The 19,730-nt window shown below is 39.1% G+C and overlaps 1 protein-coding gene across 1 annotated transcript; it reads right to left on the bottom strand.

Moving 5' to 3' along the window:
- Positions 1–5,518: 5,518 nt before the first annotated feature.
- On the bottom strand, positions 5,519–11,468 carry LOC146380629 (uncharacterized). Its single transcript, XM_084940224.1, has 3 exons — positions 9,377–11,468; positions 6,979–7,575; positions 5,519–6,653 (listed from the first exon to the last, which is right to left on the bottom strand). The coding sequence occupies exons 1-3, from the start codon at positions 9,392–9,394 to the stop codon at positions 5,961–5,963; spliced, it is 1,308 nt and encodes a 435-aa protein (XP_084796350.1). The 5' UTR covers positions 9,395–11,468; the 3' UTR covers positions 5,519–5,960.
- Between the last annotated feature and the right edge of the window lie 8,262 nt (positions 11,469–19,730).

Raw genomic sequence — 19,730 nt, 5'->3', positions numbered from 1 at the left:
AACCATATAAGCCCGGTTGAACGGCTGCAGCTTAACAAACATAGAGCGCAGTGTTCGTACAACCCATAACGTTGCAAACAAAGGTGTCTGGAGAGGTAAAACATAAAATCCGTCCCTCCTCATGCACTAGCGTGCAAGCACATGTCCACACAATCACAGAGAGAGTCAGTGGCACATACGGATGACAACATTAACCCTCGACTTGGGTTGTCTTAAAGAGACACCACACCATTGTGACTGTTACATATTCCCCCCGGGTTAAACAAAGGCTGTCCCCAGCCGAACACAGCAAAGGTACAGTCCAGACTTAACCAGCCTCCATACATGGTCAGCAGGATAAGAAGTTGAAACCAAAACAGGGAAATGTACAGTGCAATATCGACAAACTGGCATACATGACAGTGTCCCACATGGTGAATATCCATTTAAATAAATGCCAAAGAAAGAAAATAAACTTAGGATAGCCAGGGCAATTACAGAATGAAATTCCCTGTTTCTTTCATTGTGTTTCTTCTTTTTCCTCAAAAACAGCAACAGTAAGCATAATATGTGAAAACAGTACCAGAAAGTACTGTAGAAAACTTAAACAACAGTCATGTTACAACAGTAACCAACACGAAATACATAAGAAAAAATGCAAATTCAGGAACTATGGCAAAGCTGCATCGAACCCATGCCCAGGAAACGCAGGTCCACGCACATCCAATGGAGCCACGACGAAGAGACCAAACAGAGAACGGCACCACAGTCCACAAACAGCGCTGGAGCGGCTCCAGACGTTGCCATGGAAATGCATCGCCGCGACCCTTTGATCCTCCCAACGTCCGCGTCCAAGCCAGCCAGGTCCATTCCCGCGAAACATGGCGGACAGCCACTTCGCCGCGTCGAACCTTGTTATGTACCAATCATCAACTGCTCGAAGATACTGCACACTGAGGTCCAAGAGAAGATGTTTGGGCGCCATTTTGTAACGTCGGGTTGCGTTTAGTGGTTGAGAGGAGGCGGCAAAACACTTAGCAGGGCAGCCAAAAGCATACACACTCGCACTGGCATTGGGAATTCCACAGCGTGTTCTTTAATATACCTTCTCTTCATCAACCATATAAGCCCGGTTGAACGGCTGTAGCTTAACAAACATAGAGCGCAGTGTTCGTACAACCCATAACGTTGCAAACAAAGGTGTCTGGAGAGGTAAAACATAAAATCCGTCCCTCCTCGTGCACTAGCGTGCAAGCACATGTCCACAATCACAGAGAGAGTCAGTGGCGCATACGGATGACAACTTTAACCCTTGACTTGGGTTGTCGTAAAGAGACACCACACCATTGTGACTCTTACAGTGTCCGGCGTGAGTGCGCGTGCGGTCTGTCCATTTGGGACGTCTGACAGACACACTAGTGCAACTCAGAGTGTGAGCAGCAACTCCTGTATACTAAACATAAGAAAAGTAATTTGTAGTGCTTCACTTTTTTTTAACCGAGATTCCAGGGATCATGCTTATATGGTTTTCTTTTATTCAAAAACAGGTTAGTTTAGCGATTGTCTAACTGTGTCCTTGACCTTTTTACCGGCTTGAGAAGTTGGTTCCCTGATGCAGATATTTGGGATGGTTCAAATGCTGAGTCTCCAAATGCAAACAAAGGGATATTTTCCACGTTATTTCTTAAATGTGTATAAATGGGATGGGATGATGTTCGATAAAAGTAATAAACAATAAATGTAAATCTGTTTTTTTAACTTTGCAGACTCATTTACCTACTACAGTGACAGCGATAAAAAAAAGATCATGGCTTTAAAGAGATTGCATTACATTTTGTTTTTTGCTACATTAACAACTTTTCCAACTCTGATTCTCTGCAGGACCAACACGGACTTTAGGTTAGACTGAAATCCAGTTCCGACGGCACACGCAACATGTTCAAGCTTGCACGGAGGCATCTTTCTTTCAGCTTAACGAGTGAACCGTCAGCTCGTTCAAACACACGTTAAAGTCCGTTTGGCTCAACACCACCGAACAGAGGCAGCAGTATAACATCGCTAACATTAACAGTGCAGTGAATCCTGCTTGTGCCGTGATATTCAGGACTGCAAACCGAGCAGCATCACTGACTTTCAGCTTGTTGTGTTTGTGGATATATGACTGACTTTAATTATCCATAAAATCATCACATTCTCTGTAAGATTAAGGTCGACTATTGAACAGTGAATATTTTAAACGCTTTAAAACCAAGTTAGTACAAACATCACTAATGTCACATAACTTTGCCGGCATGTGGCCAACAGTAATGTTTTAATGTTCTTCATTATTAAACATTTGCACATAAATAAGTGACATAATATTCAGTAAGGCAAGTTTATTTATTTAGCACAATTCAACAACAAGGTCATTCAAAGTGCTTTACAGAGACATTAAAAAACAAAAACAAATAAAAAGCACGATTTAAAATTGATTTAAAATAATTTAAGCTTAAAAGTGTGGATTTGGTGCTTTATTCAAATACAGCTGAGAACAGGTGAGTCTTCAACCTGGATTTAAATAAACTGAGTGTTTCAGCTGATCTGAGGCTTTCTGAGAGTTTGTTCCAGATATATGGTGCATAAAAGCTGAATGCAGCTTCTCCGTGTCTGGTTCTGACTCTGGGAACTGATTAAAAAAAACGGATCCAGGTGACCTGAGGGATCTGGAAGGTTCATACTGGGTCAGGAGGTCACTGATGTATTTTGGTCCTAAACCATTCAGAGCTTTATAGACCAGCATCAGAACTTCAAAGTCTATCCTCTGACGGACAGGCAGCCAGACTAAAGACCTCAGAGCCGGACTGGTGTGGTCCACTTTTTTGGTCTTAGTGAGGACTCGAGCAGCAGAGTTCTGAATGAGCTGTAGTTGCCTGACTGATCTTTTAGGTAGACCTGTAAAGATGCTGTTACAGTAATCAAGCCTACTAAAAATGAATGCATGGACTAGTTTTTCCAGGTCCTCTTGAGACATATCAGTACTTACTTTTAAACGTTTACTCTTTGGCCGCTCCGCTTCCACCGTTTTTTTCGGCAAAATTATCCACAGCCACCGCCGCGCTATGGAATCTGGGATATGTTGGGCCACGAAGTCTACACCGCCACATCCTTAGAATTCAGGGAAATGAAGGACGCATTTGAGGGCCGCATTTCGAGCAGCCTTTGAATTGGGACAGCCTTCGTCGCGTTGCTGTGATGTAATCGGCCTTAAAATGCGGCCTTTAAGGCTGCAGACCCTGAATTGGGATACAGACCAGGAGTGACATGTTTAGCCACATGTTCTCCTGAAGTTGCTGGCTGTCTGAGTGGTGTCCAAGAAACGATGTGGGCTTCATAGATGATTGGCAAACCTTCTGGAGGAAACCTGGTCTTGTTAGGAGAGAGGGCATCGATCCCACTTTGGATGGAGCAGCTCTCATTTCTAGAAATATGGACAAATTTATTAAACCCCCTAAAATATGACTATCCAGAGCTGGGACCAGGAAGCAGAGTTGCAGTCTTACACGCCTCTCTGCAGCTTCTCTCCTCCTGAAACGACAGCCTCAACACAGCATTTAATCTGTTATTAGACTATTAAATATTTCACTTTAATGTTGCAACTATGCGGTCACTTCTGTCTTTAAACAAAATATTTTCCAGTTACAGAAATCATGAAATCCAAACTAAAGTGTTACTGTTGCTATATGCATTTTATATAAATAATCGATGATGGTACTGACATGAAGGAAGAGAAAGTTACAGGTTGCATCCTTTGAGTTTGTCTCCGTGTCTTTGGGCGATTTTCAGAAGGACAGATGTTTCTGTTCAATTCTTAAATCCATTTTTTCAAACACAAACACTATTTTAAAGCTTCTAAAGAGTAAAATATTAATGATAATTATAATAACAGTAATAAAAACAAAAGCTCTCAGATCCATCAAACCAAGCAGCAGAAAGAACAACAAGTGAAGAGAAAACTTTAACCTTGTAGACTTCATTATGTTCCAGCTGCTGTGCAGCTCAATAACTTCATAATTACACCCTGTGGTATTTAGGCAGCAGAACAACTAAGAATAACAACTACAAATAATGTTTTTAGGTTTCTGTTGTTCTGCAAGGTTCTGTACAGGAGAACCAAACCAAGAGCAAATATTACGTCTCATTTACACCCGAGCACGAAGAGCCATCAAAATTTAGCAAATTGAATCATCTTTGTTTAGATGCAAGAAGAAACATATAGAAATGAAAAAGTATAAATATAAATCCAGAGCAAAGATATCCTCTAAATCAGCGTAGCACATGTGCAGCTGCTGGGATTCACGTAAGCATTCGGCTCGTCGCTGTTGCAGATTTTTCTCTCGCTGTTCTGGCTCACAGCGCTGCAAGCACAAAAATAAATATCCCCAACGGTGTGAAAGGGAGCTAATTAGTAAGAGTATTGTTACTCTCCCCAGGAGTAGTCCAGCAGTAGAAATCAGTCCAATAACAAGGTGTGTAACATCTAGCAGGGTGACAGAAAAACCAAGGGTAACTTCTAAGGACCTCAACGTCTCTCTCACATTGCGTTTTTTAAACATGTTTCCATTTGTCACTTCAGTCTTTACTCTGAAATACAGGAAGAGAAATCATGGCTGAAACAATTTCTCATGAAACCAGGGCTGTGGTCCAACAGTCAGTTTTGGTGAGGAAGGTTCCTAACTGAGAGAAGTGACCCAGAAGTATCTGTGTAGCAGCCACAATGAATCAAGATCATGAGCTTTATTAACTGATCAAAGTCTATTCTTTCATCTTCTGTATTATTCAGTTTGCATTGGTAATGCCCATTATTGTAATGCTTTTTTAAGATGAGCAAAACTTTATTTTACTTTGGGTTAGCTGGGATAAGTGATGGATGGAGGGAATTTTACTTCAGTCACAGAAATCCTAAACAGGAAGGAGGAGCAGAGTTACAGTGGATCACTATCCAGCAGGGAAACAAGATTTATTTCAATTTCTTGGCAAAGAGTGAGATTTACTAAGTGGGCAAATTAGGGTGACGATACTGTTCCAGAGTGATCTATTAATAGTGCACCAATTTACATTCAGAGATGCACGCAGCCAGTTCATTTCAGTATTAAACGGCTTTCTACCAACAGCAGCACAAAAACAGCAGATTCAATCATGGAGACACTGAATCTGCTAAACTAATTAAAACATTGTAAGTTCAGGTCTTCAGTTTACGTTTCTTTGTGAAAACAGCACAGCAAAGGAGACTCTGTGACGTTTTGTTATAAGGGATAAATCTTCTAACCAAACCTGCTGGGACTGTGTGAGGTCCTGAGGCTAAGAGTAAGGGTTTATCCACAGGAGAGCTGCGTTCTTACAAACCATCCCACTGTGTAAACCTGACATCTGTGGAACAGCTGAGCTGTATGATGTGTACAAGGACACAAAACATTATTTACCATCAGATCCCGAGCCCTCCATGTGTTAATCAAGAAACTGCTGCTGTGCTACATCCATAAATAATGAATAAATTAGGAGCTAAAGTTAAAAGGACAGTTTATTTGTACCATCTTCACGTGAACACATTCAAGAACATCACAGATGAAAGAAACATTAAAAACTTCCACACTACATGAAGCAAGAAAAGTAGTTTTTCATTCAGGTGGATTCAGAAAAAACAGAAACATCAAACACCTCCAAGACTCTCTTTGAAAGAACTAAAAACCTTTATTCTCATGGTCCAATCATGAGTGAACTCCCCGATGAAGCCTTGTGTGCTAAAACATGTCAGTTTTAAAGGTTAAACATGAGTTTCCAAAACGTTTTGCTGGAGAACAATGAACTATTTGACTGAGTTTCAATTATTCACAGACGAGCAAAACCAGGACAGAGAAAAAAGGACAAAACTGACTCAGTAAAACGACAGAAAATAAGATCCCATGTAAATCTGTATTATGTAGAAGTTCGGCCCAGCAACCAGTTCAGTTCAACACAAGTTTAAATGATTCTATCTGAACTCTGTGGAGCCTGATCTCAAGCTTTTTGAGTCTGACACTGAAACCAGAGGATCTTTCTGTCTCTTCAGATTCACTGTGATCCAGTGATGGGAGTGATTTCAGCCCTGAGTGATCACGCTGATGTTTGCACAGAGCAGACAATGAGGTGAATGTTTGGGCACATTGGTAACAGTGAAACAGTTTATTAGTAACGTGGGATTGTTTGTGTTCGGAGTATGAACTGAGATTCCTGAAGCTCTTGTCACACTGGTCACAGCTGTAGTTTCCTTCCATGTGTGTACATTCATGCCTGTTACGATTACATGAATGTGAGAAGCTTTTGTCACAGTGTCTGCACTTGTATGGTTTCTCTCCTGTGTGGACTCGTTTGTGTGTTTTAAGCTGACCTGCAGTGGTGAAGGATGACCCACACTGATCACAGAGGTGCTTTTTAACCCCACTGTGAATCAGTTCATGTTGTTTTAAGTGATGTGATATGGTGAAGCTTCTCCCACATTCTTTGCAGTATTGCAGTTTGTCTCCAGTGTGTCTACGTTGATGTCTTTTTAGGGTCTTTTGCTGACTGAAAGTTTTTCCACAGAGGCCACAATGAAAGTCTTTCCCACCACCACAGTGATGACAGGGTTGAGAACTGGATCCATCTGTGTCGCTCTGCTTCTAAACAAAGACACAAAGACAGTGTAAGTCAGTCCTTCAACATTTTTATCCTGAACGTCGCCTGAAATAAAGAGCATCTCTGCAGACGTCCAATTACATTTGACTGTTTCAGTTAACACACTCAGTTTACTGGGCTGCAAAAACTACAATACTACCACCATAATACTACAGTAATACTAAAATCATAACTGACATGAAAATCTAAATAATCACTCAGAGCTGCTTTTCCATGCAGTAGAATTGCTAACATGCTAACACAGTTTAATGAGCAGAGTTGTTCCAAACAGTCAGGCTAAAATGACAAGATAACAATATAAATACATACCTCACAGTAACTGCACTTGTAGAGTCTCTTTCTGGTGTGGATCTGTTGGTGTTCTCTCAGGTAGTGTGGAGATTTAAAAGTCTTCTCACACAGGTCACATTTATAAGGTCGTCCCTCAGTGTGGGTAAACATGTGTCGTTGTAAGTGTGTGTCTGTAGCAAAGTATTTGCCACACTGTTCACAGCAGTACACATCATGTCTGGTGTGAATGCGTAGGTGTGTATTTCGGTGCCCTATCAGGCTGAAAGTTTTTCCACAGATGTCACAGCTGTATGCCTTAATTCCAGAGTGGGTAACTAGATGCTTCTGTAAGTTGCTACTGTGAGTAAAAGCTCTGCCACACTGATCACAGCTGTACGCTTTAACTCCACTGTGGATGAGATGGTGTCTTTTTAGGTGACCCTTCAAGGAAAAAGACTTTCCACACAAGTCACAGCTGAACGGTCTCTCTCCAGTGTGGATGACCTGATGCTGTTTTAGTTCAGCCTTCCCAGTAAAACCCTTCCCACACTCGTCACAGGTGTGTTTTTTCTCTCTCTTTCTTCTGTGAGGTTTGTCGGCCTCCTGAGAGCGCTGACTTCTCGCTCCATGTTGTTCCTGCAGTGACAGAGATACAAACAGAGGCAGTGAGTGAAATGCAGTCGTGGAACAAACTCAACCTTCAAACTCCCTCCATTAACACTAGTTTTAAACCTGAAGGTGGAGTGTGGCACCATACACCTTAAAGGTCTCTTATCCCCACCTGCTGGTAGTACAAACACATTACATCCAACCTGGTGTTAAAAATAATTCATGACTGTTCAAACACTAAAATCATGCCCATCCCGCCTGATTGTACACACACACACACACTTTTATATTATTTTAGAATTTATATCATATTGTTGTTTCCTATTACATATTTCTATAATTTGTATAGATTTATACATAATTATTCAGTGATAATAAATCTTATGTTTGTTTATTTGTTTATTCAAAAGGAACCCCATTAGCTTCCACAACAGATGTTGCTAGTCTTCCGTCAAATATAATCACATAAAATATTACACAATAAAGTGGATTCAAAATATCCACATAATTTGGCTCTTACATCCACAGTGCGGTTTCACAATTGTTAAAATATAAGCAATCAATAATAATAATAATAATAATAATAATAATAATAATAATAATATCAATAACATTCAGGCACATTACACAAATTTCAAAAACAAATCATCTCTTACAATATTTACAACAACTAAAAGTTCTGTAAATCAGCTTTTAAGTGTTCATTTAAGTTTTGAATAGGTGCTAATTCTCTAATTTTATAAGGCAATTTATTCCACTTAAAAGTTGCTCTAAATATAACAGTTTTACAAAAAGTTACTTTTAACTCGAGCATTTACTAAATTGCAGTTTGTTGAAAACTGTGTAATATGATTATGTATTTCATCTGGATACTGCAGCTGAGCAGAAATAAATGTGGTGTGTTTAACAGAATTGCTTTCTTTATAACTACAAGTAAGCCATAGAATATTTTAGCCTGTACAGGAAGCCAAGAAAGTTGATTATGCATTTTATCAATATTAGTATAGTATGAACATCTTAACACTAATCTGGACGCCTTATTCTGGAGTAACTGAAGTCTGTTAAGATCTGTCTTATTAGTTGCTGACCAAGTGATTGAACAATACTCCAGATGAGACATTACTAGTGCATTAATGACATCTTTCATAATTGAAGAAGTGATACAGAAAGAGCATTTCATAGCCATAGCTATGCCTTGTCCCATTTTCTTAATAACAGAGTCGATGTGCTGAGACCATGAAAGGTGGTGATTTATGGTAACTACTTATGAGCGCCTGCAATCGTTCTGGTGCTGTGACATAAAAACAAAACGCTGACCCCTGACTCTGGCACACAGTTTTGCCTCTTTTGCTCATTTTAATGTGTGATTAGTGCACAATCAGCGGGCCCATATCATACCGTTCACAGTAATACCGGTATAATGTTGGGCAACGATAAGAAAATGAAATATCACGATAGAATATGGGAAAAACGCGCATGCGCAGTGCCTTTGTTTTCACACGCACATGGAGGAAAAAACATGGCAGTGACAGAGAATGAGAAGGGTGAAAGCGGATCGTTGAATGAAACAGATGAACCAGAATTGGTTTGTAAAAATGCTGCAACTTCAGTGATGTGGAACTGGTTTAGCTTTCGTCCATCAGATACACAACAAACACTATTTGTGGTAGAGCATGCTAGCAGGCCGTCGTTATTACTGTGTTTTTTGTGGAGTTGTAAAGTATTTTGTCTAGTGTCAATTATATCGTCAGTTATATTGTTATCGCAAATTTTCAAATGTATATCGTGATAAATATTTTTGGTCATATCGCCCTGCTCTGTCTGTCACCTTCTGTGTTGAGCTCATTGTTTTCTCTGTAGTGGCTGAGCTGAGTCCAAGTAGCTGAAAATGTTCCTCTGCTGCTCCGTCAGACTCTTCTCCTCCTGCTGATCAGCTGGGACACAAAACAGATCTTTGTTAGGCTCCACACTGCACTGAAGAGTCAAAGTGTCTCATATGTTCATCTGACAAGTAAAAGAACACATTTTTGTTTCCCGAGGTGGGCAACTTATTGGAAACAAACATAAAAGGCTTGAGCACCGATACCTGGCATTGCTGGCATTGAAAGATGCAATGCCAGCAATGAGGATTGTCAAGACTAAAACCAATCATTAAGCAAAGACAACTAACCCTCACCACGATTTTTTGATACGGGCAACCGCCCGTATCAAAAACCGCTACTGTGTGTGTCACAAGTTAATCTGGCTGTAGGCTATGGTACTTGGCCAGAGGTTGCGCTGGTTGACTCGACTCCATTTGAGTGCACACAAAGTAAATTGCACGCTTTAGTTGTGCAGCGAAAATGAAAATCGCCCGTATCAAAAACTGCTACTGCCTATACTACTGTGCTTTGATGTCGCTCGTAAGGGTGAAACTCATTGTGAAATGTTTGAGAACCACTGCTACAGAACAATGGAGATTTCCGTTATATGGTAACACCTGCAACTCACGTGACGCCCAGAATTGACTATGTGCACGAGACAATGCTAACTTCCTGGTTTGAGACCGGATGTGGGGTTGTGCATTTCCGGTAGCTTTACTTTGCGGTCAGTCGCTACTGCGAAGATATACTCCAAAATCATGTCCAAAACTCGAAAACGGAAAGATTGCGTTAAGTTACAAAGAGCAGAAGGTGGGAACACTCACCACTGTTGTGTCATAAAAAATCTAATGATCAATTTTGACGTTTAAAGCGTTTAGATCGATCAGTTGTTTACATCACTCAACACAAGCAGAACTGCATCACTGCAGCAGAAGACACATCGTCCACATTCAGAAGCACATCTCTGTATAGTGACAGTTATTATGTTTTAAACAGGCAAATGTTCAGCATTCAAACTACAGGTGAAGAATAGTCAAACCAGATGTTTCCCCTGTTATGTCGATATCAGCTAGTCAAGTACACACCTACACAGCATGTTAACAAACCGTGAAAAAAGCCACACAAAAAATGAATGATTGCTGGTAACGGTTTCTATACATTAGTATTTACGAAGGGTATGTTGTGACTTACCTTCAAAATTACAGCGGTCCCTCGCTAATAACGCGGTTCACCTTTCACCTCGCTGTTTCGTGGATTTTTTAGTGCAAGTTTGCATGCTTTTTTTTACGTCACATTGTGTCCTGCGTCCTGATCGCTGCAGACGATCTCCTCCGTGACGTCTCTCCTGTACAGTACAGAATCGCTGCATCGATCGCTACCAGTGTGACTCTGAAGTGCAGTACTGTATGTCCACGAAACGTTTTGCACCGTCAAAAAATAAAATTGGCAACTTGATTTCACCTATCGCTGGTTATTTTTAGAACATAACACCTGCGATAAACGAGGGACAGCTGAGAAATATAACATTTGAATCCATTTTCTCTTTTGCTCTGAGGCGCGGGGGAAAAATATCGACAAGTCAATGAACATCATTTACAGATATATTGGGTAAATGCCCAAGACATCTATAGAAATGTAAATCGCCGCTTGATTCATTCATTTGCTTAACTTGTTTTGGACCGTAAACCAGGCGCGAATAGGACACCGGAAACAAAGCTCCCCACAGGAGTTTCCGCACCGGAAGTAGCATATGCTAACGTGCACATAGTCAATTGTACAATACTGATGCTTGAGAGCGCGCGTGTGATGCAAGTATGTGTAGAGTGTTGAGCGCGTGATCAGTGGTGAGAAAAACAACTCACGAAATTTGACCTTTCTATACTCGTGGCTCACTTGCACTTCTAATCTATTCGTTTGCACACTTACACACACCCAGCTGCTGTTTCCTGTTTTGCTGCACTCTGGAGAGCCTCGCCTTTAACGGTCTTCTCTCACAGAGAGCAACAGAAAACTTCATTCAGAAAACTTCGAAAAACTCGAAATTGACTGAACTCAGTTCAAAGTTACCTTGGCACTAACCTTTAGATGTGAGAGGTAGTGATGGTCCGCTTGAAGCTGACGCTCCGGTGCGTGTGTGAAAAAGATCAACACACTGCTTCAGAAGCACTGTGTCGAGGCTTGATTCGTTTGGCCAGAGTCACATGATTAGTGACGTCTGAAGCTTCATTTAGAATGTACTTTTTTTAAATTGAACTTTATTGAAACACAATGAGTATACACCATACGAACAGATGAAGTTTACGAAAGAACAGAATATGAACATACAAAATCAGGGGTAAAAAACAATTATTATATGAGTACGCGCAAAAATCTACATATATAAATATTGTTCTGAGAGCCTTTTTGTTGGTTGAGTCTGATATTGATTGTATGTACAATTCCATATCCTTATAAAAAGGCAGAAATATGGTGTTTTATTAATAAACTTAAATTTATGGATAAAAATTTTAGCTAAAAGTATTAAAAAATTTATTATAAAAAAAGATTTATCATTCTTCCTGGAGAACTTAAAGAAACAGAATAAAACATTTTCCCATCATTAAGAAAACTCCCTTAAAATATGGACAATAACAAAACTGCTAAATTCCTTCCAGAATCTCTGTGTAGAGGAACAGTACCAGAAAAGATGTGTCACAGTTTCTGGATGATCCCCACAGAAAGTGCAATTAGTATTTATGTCTCTTTTAATTTTACATATAGTGACTGGCTGGGTAACATTTATGAAGAATTTTACATGAGATTTCCTTCAACTTGTTTACAATTAGATATTTATGGGCTCATCCAGACTGTCTTCCAGGTGATATCTGGAACATGTCGGTTCCAGTAAGATATTATATATATGGGAGAGACATGATATATTCTTGGAATAAACTACGTATTCTCTTATTGCTGTTACCAAGTTCCTGTGAAAAGCAGATTTTTCCCACTGCTGACTCAGCTGGATCAGGGAGAGTGACTGAGGTAGATATTGAACTGTCAGTGTTTTTATATAATATTAAAGTACCTGAGGGTATGGCACCAAGCACCATTGAGAATTCCCAAACACTGATGGGAAAATTATATAGTGTAAGGAATTCATTGTAAGTAAGCAGTACTCCCTCTTTATTAACCAGCTGAGCCACCAATAGGATCCCATTTTGGATCGAAGTTTCCAGGAAAAGTGATTTATTTTGAAATAAAATATCTCTGTTGTTATGGTTTTTCCATATAAAATTAAAGAGCATGCGGTCAATGTCTTTACTAATCTTCTTATCCAGATGTAAGGAGAGAGCAGCATATGCCAGTCGGGATATCCCTTCAGCTTTAATAATTAACACTCTACCTTTCAGAGATAAATCCCTTTGCAGGCACTGGTTGAACTTTTTTCATGTTTTTTGTATAATCGGATTGAAGTTTGACGAGCATCTTGACTTTTGGTCTTTGGATATTAACAGTCCTGGGTATGTGACTTCTTGTTTAACAGAAATGTTACAGATAGCATTTGCAGTGCAGTCTTTTATTGCTAGTAATTCATATTTTTTTTTTAGATTTAGACATAAACCAGATGCCTCAGAGAAATCACTAATAACACTAAGGGCTTTGATTTGCATTCTTCAAGAAGAGTGTGGTGTCATCAGCTAGCTGGCTGATGATGAGCTCCTTATCAGCTATGGTGACTCCTTGTATAACAGGTTTTGATAGCTTTATAGAAAAAAGCCAAATTTTTCCAAAGAGTGGAAAATAAATTGATGTTCAATTGTATCAAAAGCCTTTTAAAAATCCAGGAAGAGAATGAAGCTATTGTCAGATACCAAATCAGAGTAATCAAGTAGATCTAAAACCAGTCTAATGTTATTAGAAATGTGTCTATTTCTCATAAAGCCTGATTGTGTCTCAGCGATAATTGTATCCAAGAACTGTTAGCTAAAGCCATAATCTCATAGTCATTATTGAGCAGACAGACGGGTCTCCAATTATCAATAAGAAGTAAGTCTTTGTTTGGCTTTGGAATAAGTGTTATGAGACCCTGAGTAAGAGTAGGAGGGAGGGTGTTATTCTCTATACTTTCTATGAAAAGCTGCAGTAAGAACGGAGCCAGGAGATTAGAAAATGATTTATAAAACTCTGCAGTTAAACCATCTGTGCCAGGAGATTTGTTGGCCTTAAGTGCAGAAATAGAATTACAAGCTTCCTCCACAGTCAGAGGGCTGTCACAGTGACTTCTATCTTCCACAACAATAGTTTTTAGGTTTTTAATATTTCGAGAAACAGTGTTGAGACATCCTCATTATATTTTGAGTTGTACAGTTTAGTATAGAATTTGGCACAAAACTTTGAAATTTCTCTAGGATTGTCAGAGACAATGCCATTAATATTTAGTTGATTTTGGATCTGTATTTTTCAAGCCTGAAAAAGCAGAATTTTGTTCTCCCTCCTCCAGCCACCTCTTCCTGGATCTTACAAAAGCACCCTCAGCCTTGTGTCGATATAAACCGTCCAATTTATTTTGAAGGTCTAGTAAAGTTAATTTATCTTCCTCTGAGATTTCTTCTGGGGAATTCTGGTAATAACGCACATAGAAAAGATATATATAAATCTTATAAAGTTTGTATCTGTCTTGTGTGAAACTTGTATGAAAAGCATACAATAGTGAAAACAGATACAAGATCCATAGAAAAATTATATAAATGAAACTTGTATGTTTTGGATACTTACAAAAACAATATATGAAAGTGGCCACTTTCATGAGTAAATCATATAAGCCTTATATGATTCACTATATGAAGTAGGCCACATCTTATGCAAGTCTTTTGAATTTGCATGCTTCAAATAGGACAAAAGGACTTCTCTGTGTTAGCTTTATTCCAATAATGAGCCATTAATTTTTTAATCTGCGTGTTAACCATTTTATCTTTTACTAAGGAGTTATTTAACTTCCAGTAAGAGAATTTATAAGTTATATTATCCAGTGTGAGCATTTGGATGTTAATGTAAATTGCTCTATGATCAGTGAGGGGGTTGGCGAGTATATTAACAGTAATATTATCTTTATCAATGCAGTCAGAAACAAGCCAGAAATCAATACATGATTGCCTGGATCCTGTCTTATTGCTCCAGGTAAAAAGTCTATCATCTGGAAATTTTTCTCTCCAAATATCCATGACATAAAATTTTGCCATGAAATTTTTTAAGTTTGCACTGTATGAAGATTGCTGCCCTGGAGGCCATCTACTGCATTATCTAAAGCGATGTTAAAGTCTCCACCAATTAAGAGGATTGAATTTGGGTATTTGGAGAGAAAGAAATTAATTCTTTCTTCTAAGGAGTCAAGTAATTTATCATTTTCAGTTTTATTATTGTAACCATATATATTTACTGTAATGAAAATACTGTTACTGTGTCTAATTATTGAACAAAGGTAGTGATTGTCCTAGGTGTTGGGAAGGTTACTTTTAAAATGTATTCCATTACAGATTACAGAATACATGCCCCAAAATGTATTCTGTAATGTATTCCGTTACGTTACTCAATGACAGTAACGTATTCTGAATACTTTGGATTACTTAATATATTATCATGCTTTTACAACTACGTGAATGTACTATTGCTGTGATTTATTACTGTTACTGAAGTTCCGAACCATAGTAAAGGGACATCTGGCTAATACGTCGGGTTCGTGTCGGGTTTGTAGTCGAAAACTAGCTTTACTTTGTTGTCTGGGTCAACTTTGCTTGCGAGAGACAGAGAGAGGCGTTGAAAGGCTGCTCCAACGGAACTTATTGTTTCGGAGGAAAACACGAACACAGCGTACAGTCGAGTCTTAATAGCTTACTTACAACTGGGCTCGTCAGACACTCTTCTTGGCTGCAGTGGTTATTATTATATTTACATGCTTCCAGCTCCCGGTTTTGCTCGATGACAGCTCGTACTTTTCCACTCGCCTTTTTCTCCCTCCCTCGCTCACAGACACATAACGAGTATGGCAGTCCATTCTCCCTGCAGCACGGACTACACTGCCCATGATGCTACATTCTTTAGAGCAGTAGCATTCTGTCTATTAGCTTAGCACAACAACAACAACAAAAAGGCGCTCTCTCACCCAGGAAACACGCAGAGAGAGAGCGTCACCCTATAACCATGGCAACCGTAACGCTGCCACCTGGAACAACAGAACGTAGCTGTCAAACAAAACCCAAACAGTCCTGACCCGCCACAATATGAAACAGGAAAGTACCGCTGTGTAATCCATTTATTTCAACAAAGTAACTGTATTCTAAATACCACCTTTTTAAACGGTAACTGTAACGGAATACAGTTACTCATATTTTGTATTTTAAATACATAACGGCGGTACATGTATTCTGTTACTCCCCAACACTGATTGTCCTGCAGCTAGGGGGATGTTTTGGCCGCTTTCCATACAGCATCCCTGTAGACTCGGGAGGTGAACTGCACAATGATGCCTCTGGGTCTGGTGCTAATTTGGCGCTTGGCTCCGAGTCGGTGTCGATGGCATCAGGCAGCTTGTGATTTTGTTCTGCCAGAACAGATCGGCATATCTCTATCACCTTTCCCCTTACGTCTTCTTTCTCAGTCTCCTTGACTCCATGTAGTCTGAGATTCCAACTCCTGGAATATCTTTCCAGCTCAGATATTCTCTGATGGCCGTTGTCCACCCGGCCTTCCTCTTTAGTGACTTTTTTTTCCAGGTTGCGAACTTTCCCCTTCATGTCTTTCATTTCCGCGCACACGAAATCAGTCGTCTTTTTGAGACCCTCAATCTTTATCGTATTATCTCTCACCATGTTTGAGTTCTCTCTCACCATGCTCTCGATGTTATCAGACCTGGTGTTTATTAGTGCCGATAAACTGGAAATTATCTGGTTTACATCAACTGGGTCAGAGCTGTGTTCGTACATCACCTTCTTCAGAGCTGGTGATTTAAGAGGTTAAGAGGGAGAGGTGGGAACTCATTCATTTCCTCTTCGGCTAACATGAGTGTTACCGCAGTAGCTGCGTAGTTATGGCAGCTATCCATTAGCACGTTGCTGGGCGTAGCATTCTCCTTGTTAGCACTCTCAGGCATTGTCTTAGACTTGGAACTTTCCAGTCCCCTTTTTGCTTCTTTCTGATTCGGCATTTTGCTGCTTCTTGCCTTATGATTGTTGTATCTTCCCTTGTTTAGTGAATTGTTAGTGTTAGCAGCATAAATTTGAGCTTTTACCATTGCTCACAAACTTTCTGTGCAGAAATCGGTAGAGAGCGTCTATTCACTCCGCCATCTTGCCACAGCCCCCCATTTAGAACGTACCTGATTCAGTGGTTTATAAGCAGCAAACGGCATTACTTTTTTCAGTAACGAGTAATCTAACTAATTACTATTTCTATCGTTACAACGCCGTTACCGTTACTAACAAGAAAATGCGGTGCGGTCACGTTACTGTTTTTCAACAAACAGACGGTTGAAGCTGTGTTCAGCTTACTGCACCTTATATCAGTTGCACGGAAGTAGCTGTAAGTAATCTGGACGCTACAGCTTTAAGCAGCTGTGCGCTCCCGCGGACGGCAATCACTTTCTGTCCGACGATCACTTTTTGGCACAACACCTGGAGCTAAGGCGGCAAAACAATCGCATTAGTGCTGCTGTTTGACTGAGGAAGAATAAAGTAGTCGTGGTAAGCCAATCACATGACCACTTCAAGATGACAAAGCAACAAGGTGATATATACCAGTTTTTAAATTGTGTTGATAGGCCACGTAAAACCAGAGTCATGACAAACAATATATACGCGGCATTTTTTCCTCAATAGTTTCGTCACGTTTACTGTCTAAGGACAGAGCTGGCAAGCACTCTCTGCTTATGACCAAACAAAAACCAGCCCGTTCATGTTGTTGGAAAAATGCACCACGTCGACCAATCAAAAAATGATATGGCAACATGACATTTGGTTGTTTAGGAAGAGGGGGAAGTTTTAGGAGTGATGGCGAGAGAGAGAGAAAGAAAGCAGAAAAAGAGAGAGAGAGAGTTTTGAGATGTGAGAGATTTGTGACGTTTAGCGTGTTTGGAGTGTGTAGTTAGTGTGTTGTCTTGTGTAGTTAGAGTGTAGTGTTGTGGAAAGTTTTGTGTTGTGTGACAGAACCATGAGGCGACTGCTGTCTCCAGGTAGAAACAGGAGTGATACACCTGCTGCTGTCAGACCTGCAGGTATCAGGCTGTGATGTTCTCCTTTATAGTGGACAGAAATATTTAAATATTTAAAGACTCTGGAATAACCTCCCCGTTCATATTCACACTGCCGAGTCTATCCAGTCTTTTAAATTACGTCTTAAAACTTATTTTTTTACTTTGGCTTTTGATTCTGTCTAGTTGGCTGTTTTAGCTTGTTGCGTTGTTACCTATTGTTTGTTGTCCTCTTTTATTGTTTGTTTTAACTGTCTCATGTTTTTATTGACTGTGAAGCACTATGGTCAACACTGTTGTTTTAATATGTGCTATATAAATAAATTTTGATTTGATTTGATTTGATATTTGGAGTGGCACAAATAATTTGTGTGGCATCTTATTGAATGCAGAACAGCTGATTGTTCTGTAAATTGTTTGAAATGGTTATAAAAAGGGGTAAAAGGTAAATGGCTGCAAATAACTTTGTTGTTTGCAAAACTTTTGTATATAATTTTAAAATTGTCAATTTATATTTGCATTTAAAATTATGGAATATGATTCCTTAAACATGATTGTGGTTGTTACAGTAAAATATATGACTTTTTCTATTCGGATTTTATGTTTTTGTCTGATTTTAGATCAATTGTGTTAGTACAGTATGTCAAAATGAAAACATGACTGTAAATTCAGACACTTGAGGTTGTGCTGAAAAGAATGATGCCAAAGAAGGCAAAGTAAATAGTTTTTAAAGGGAAAATCAAAAGTAGTTAAAAATGGCCAATTATCCTCTGGAGCCCAGAGGGTTAAATGTTTTTTTTTAAAGTAACACAATAGTTACTTTTCAAGTAATTAATTACCTTTAGAATATTGTAACTCGGTTACTAACTAAGTTACTTATTTGAAGAAGTATCTAGTAACTATAATTAATTACTTTTTCAAAATGACTTGCCAACACTGTTTATAAGGAAGTGAATCATTCACAGGATTTGTGGAGCGTTCTGATGGTGAGAGATAGCAAACCACAGATTGTTCTATTGAGAGATATGGAGCCAGAGAGGCAGAGGAGAGGTTCTGTCGTGTGGTATTAGTTTTGGTTGATTTTGGTCAGTTTTGGTTGGGTTTGCCAGTTTTGTGTTCTTGTCGTTTGTTTTTTGCATGTTTATTTTATCTAAAAATGTAAAACACTTAAATTGTCAAAAATCTGCTTTTCATAATATAAATATCATAAAATAACTTTAGAAATACTTCCATTTGACTCTTTACATTTAATGTAATAAAAAATATATTTTATTTTTAAAGTAATCTTAAAATGTTATTGTACAAATGTGCAGCAATTTAATGTGTTTATTCTTTTTAGCTGATAGTCTGTGGAACCCAGGACGACCAGATACCTGCATCTCTACCAGTTTCTGTGCACTCCAGCCTCTTCTGAGAGGGTTTTTTTTAAGGCAGGAGAAATTACTCCATGAAAACAAGCAGACTCGGCCATCACACAGTGGAACAAATTCTCTTCTTAAATAAAAATAAAAAAAGGGTTACCTTAAATGCATCATGTTTTTAAGTTCATAAGCATTTTCTCTTTCCAGTTCACAATCAATTCTGCCCCCAGGTCAAAAATATGTATAAGAATATTGGCCAAATATAATATTATTAATAAACATACCTGTTCAGCTGTCCAGTGATTAATTGTATTAGTACATGGAAGCAGGGCCTCACAGCAGAAGTATACTCCATAATGTGTTGTACATAATAATGTGTATATTATATGTATTTTTCAATTATTACTATCTACCAACATCAAGAAGTCGCAAACAAAGAGAGACCACACCGTAAAAACCATCGCCCTTTCCTCTCTTCCTCTCATTGCTTTTGCCACCTTTCCTTCATTTTGTGCCGTATTATACTCTTGATCTCTGTCCTACTAACAACAACAACAACAACAAACTTTATTTATATAGCACATTTAAAAACCAGTGGTATACCAAAGTGCTGAACATGTGAGAGGGTCAGATGTAAGTAAAAGAGAAAGATGAAGGCCATGGCAAAGTACCAAACATGCTAGCAGGTTAATGGCATTAAAAACAGAAATACATATAAAAGCATATTAGAACATTGTG

Source organism: Perissodus microlepis, chromosome 9, assembly GCF_051167445.1.
Source record: "Perissodus microlepis isolate ML-2025 ecotype Zambia chromosome 9, ASM5116744v1, whole genome shotgun sequence".
Classification (NCBI taxonomy): Eukaryota; Metazoa; Chordata; class Actinopteri; order Cichliformes; family Cichlidae; genus Perissodus; species Perissodus microlepis.
The sequence above is the reverse complement of the archived record's forward strand: the minus strand, read 5'-3'. Positions and strand labels throughout refer to the sequence as shown.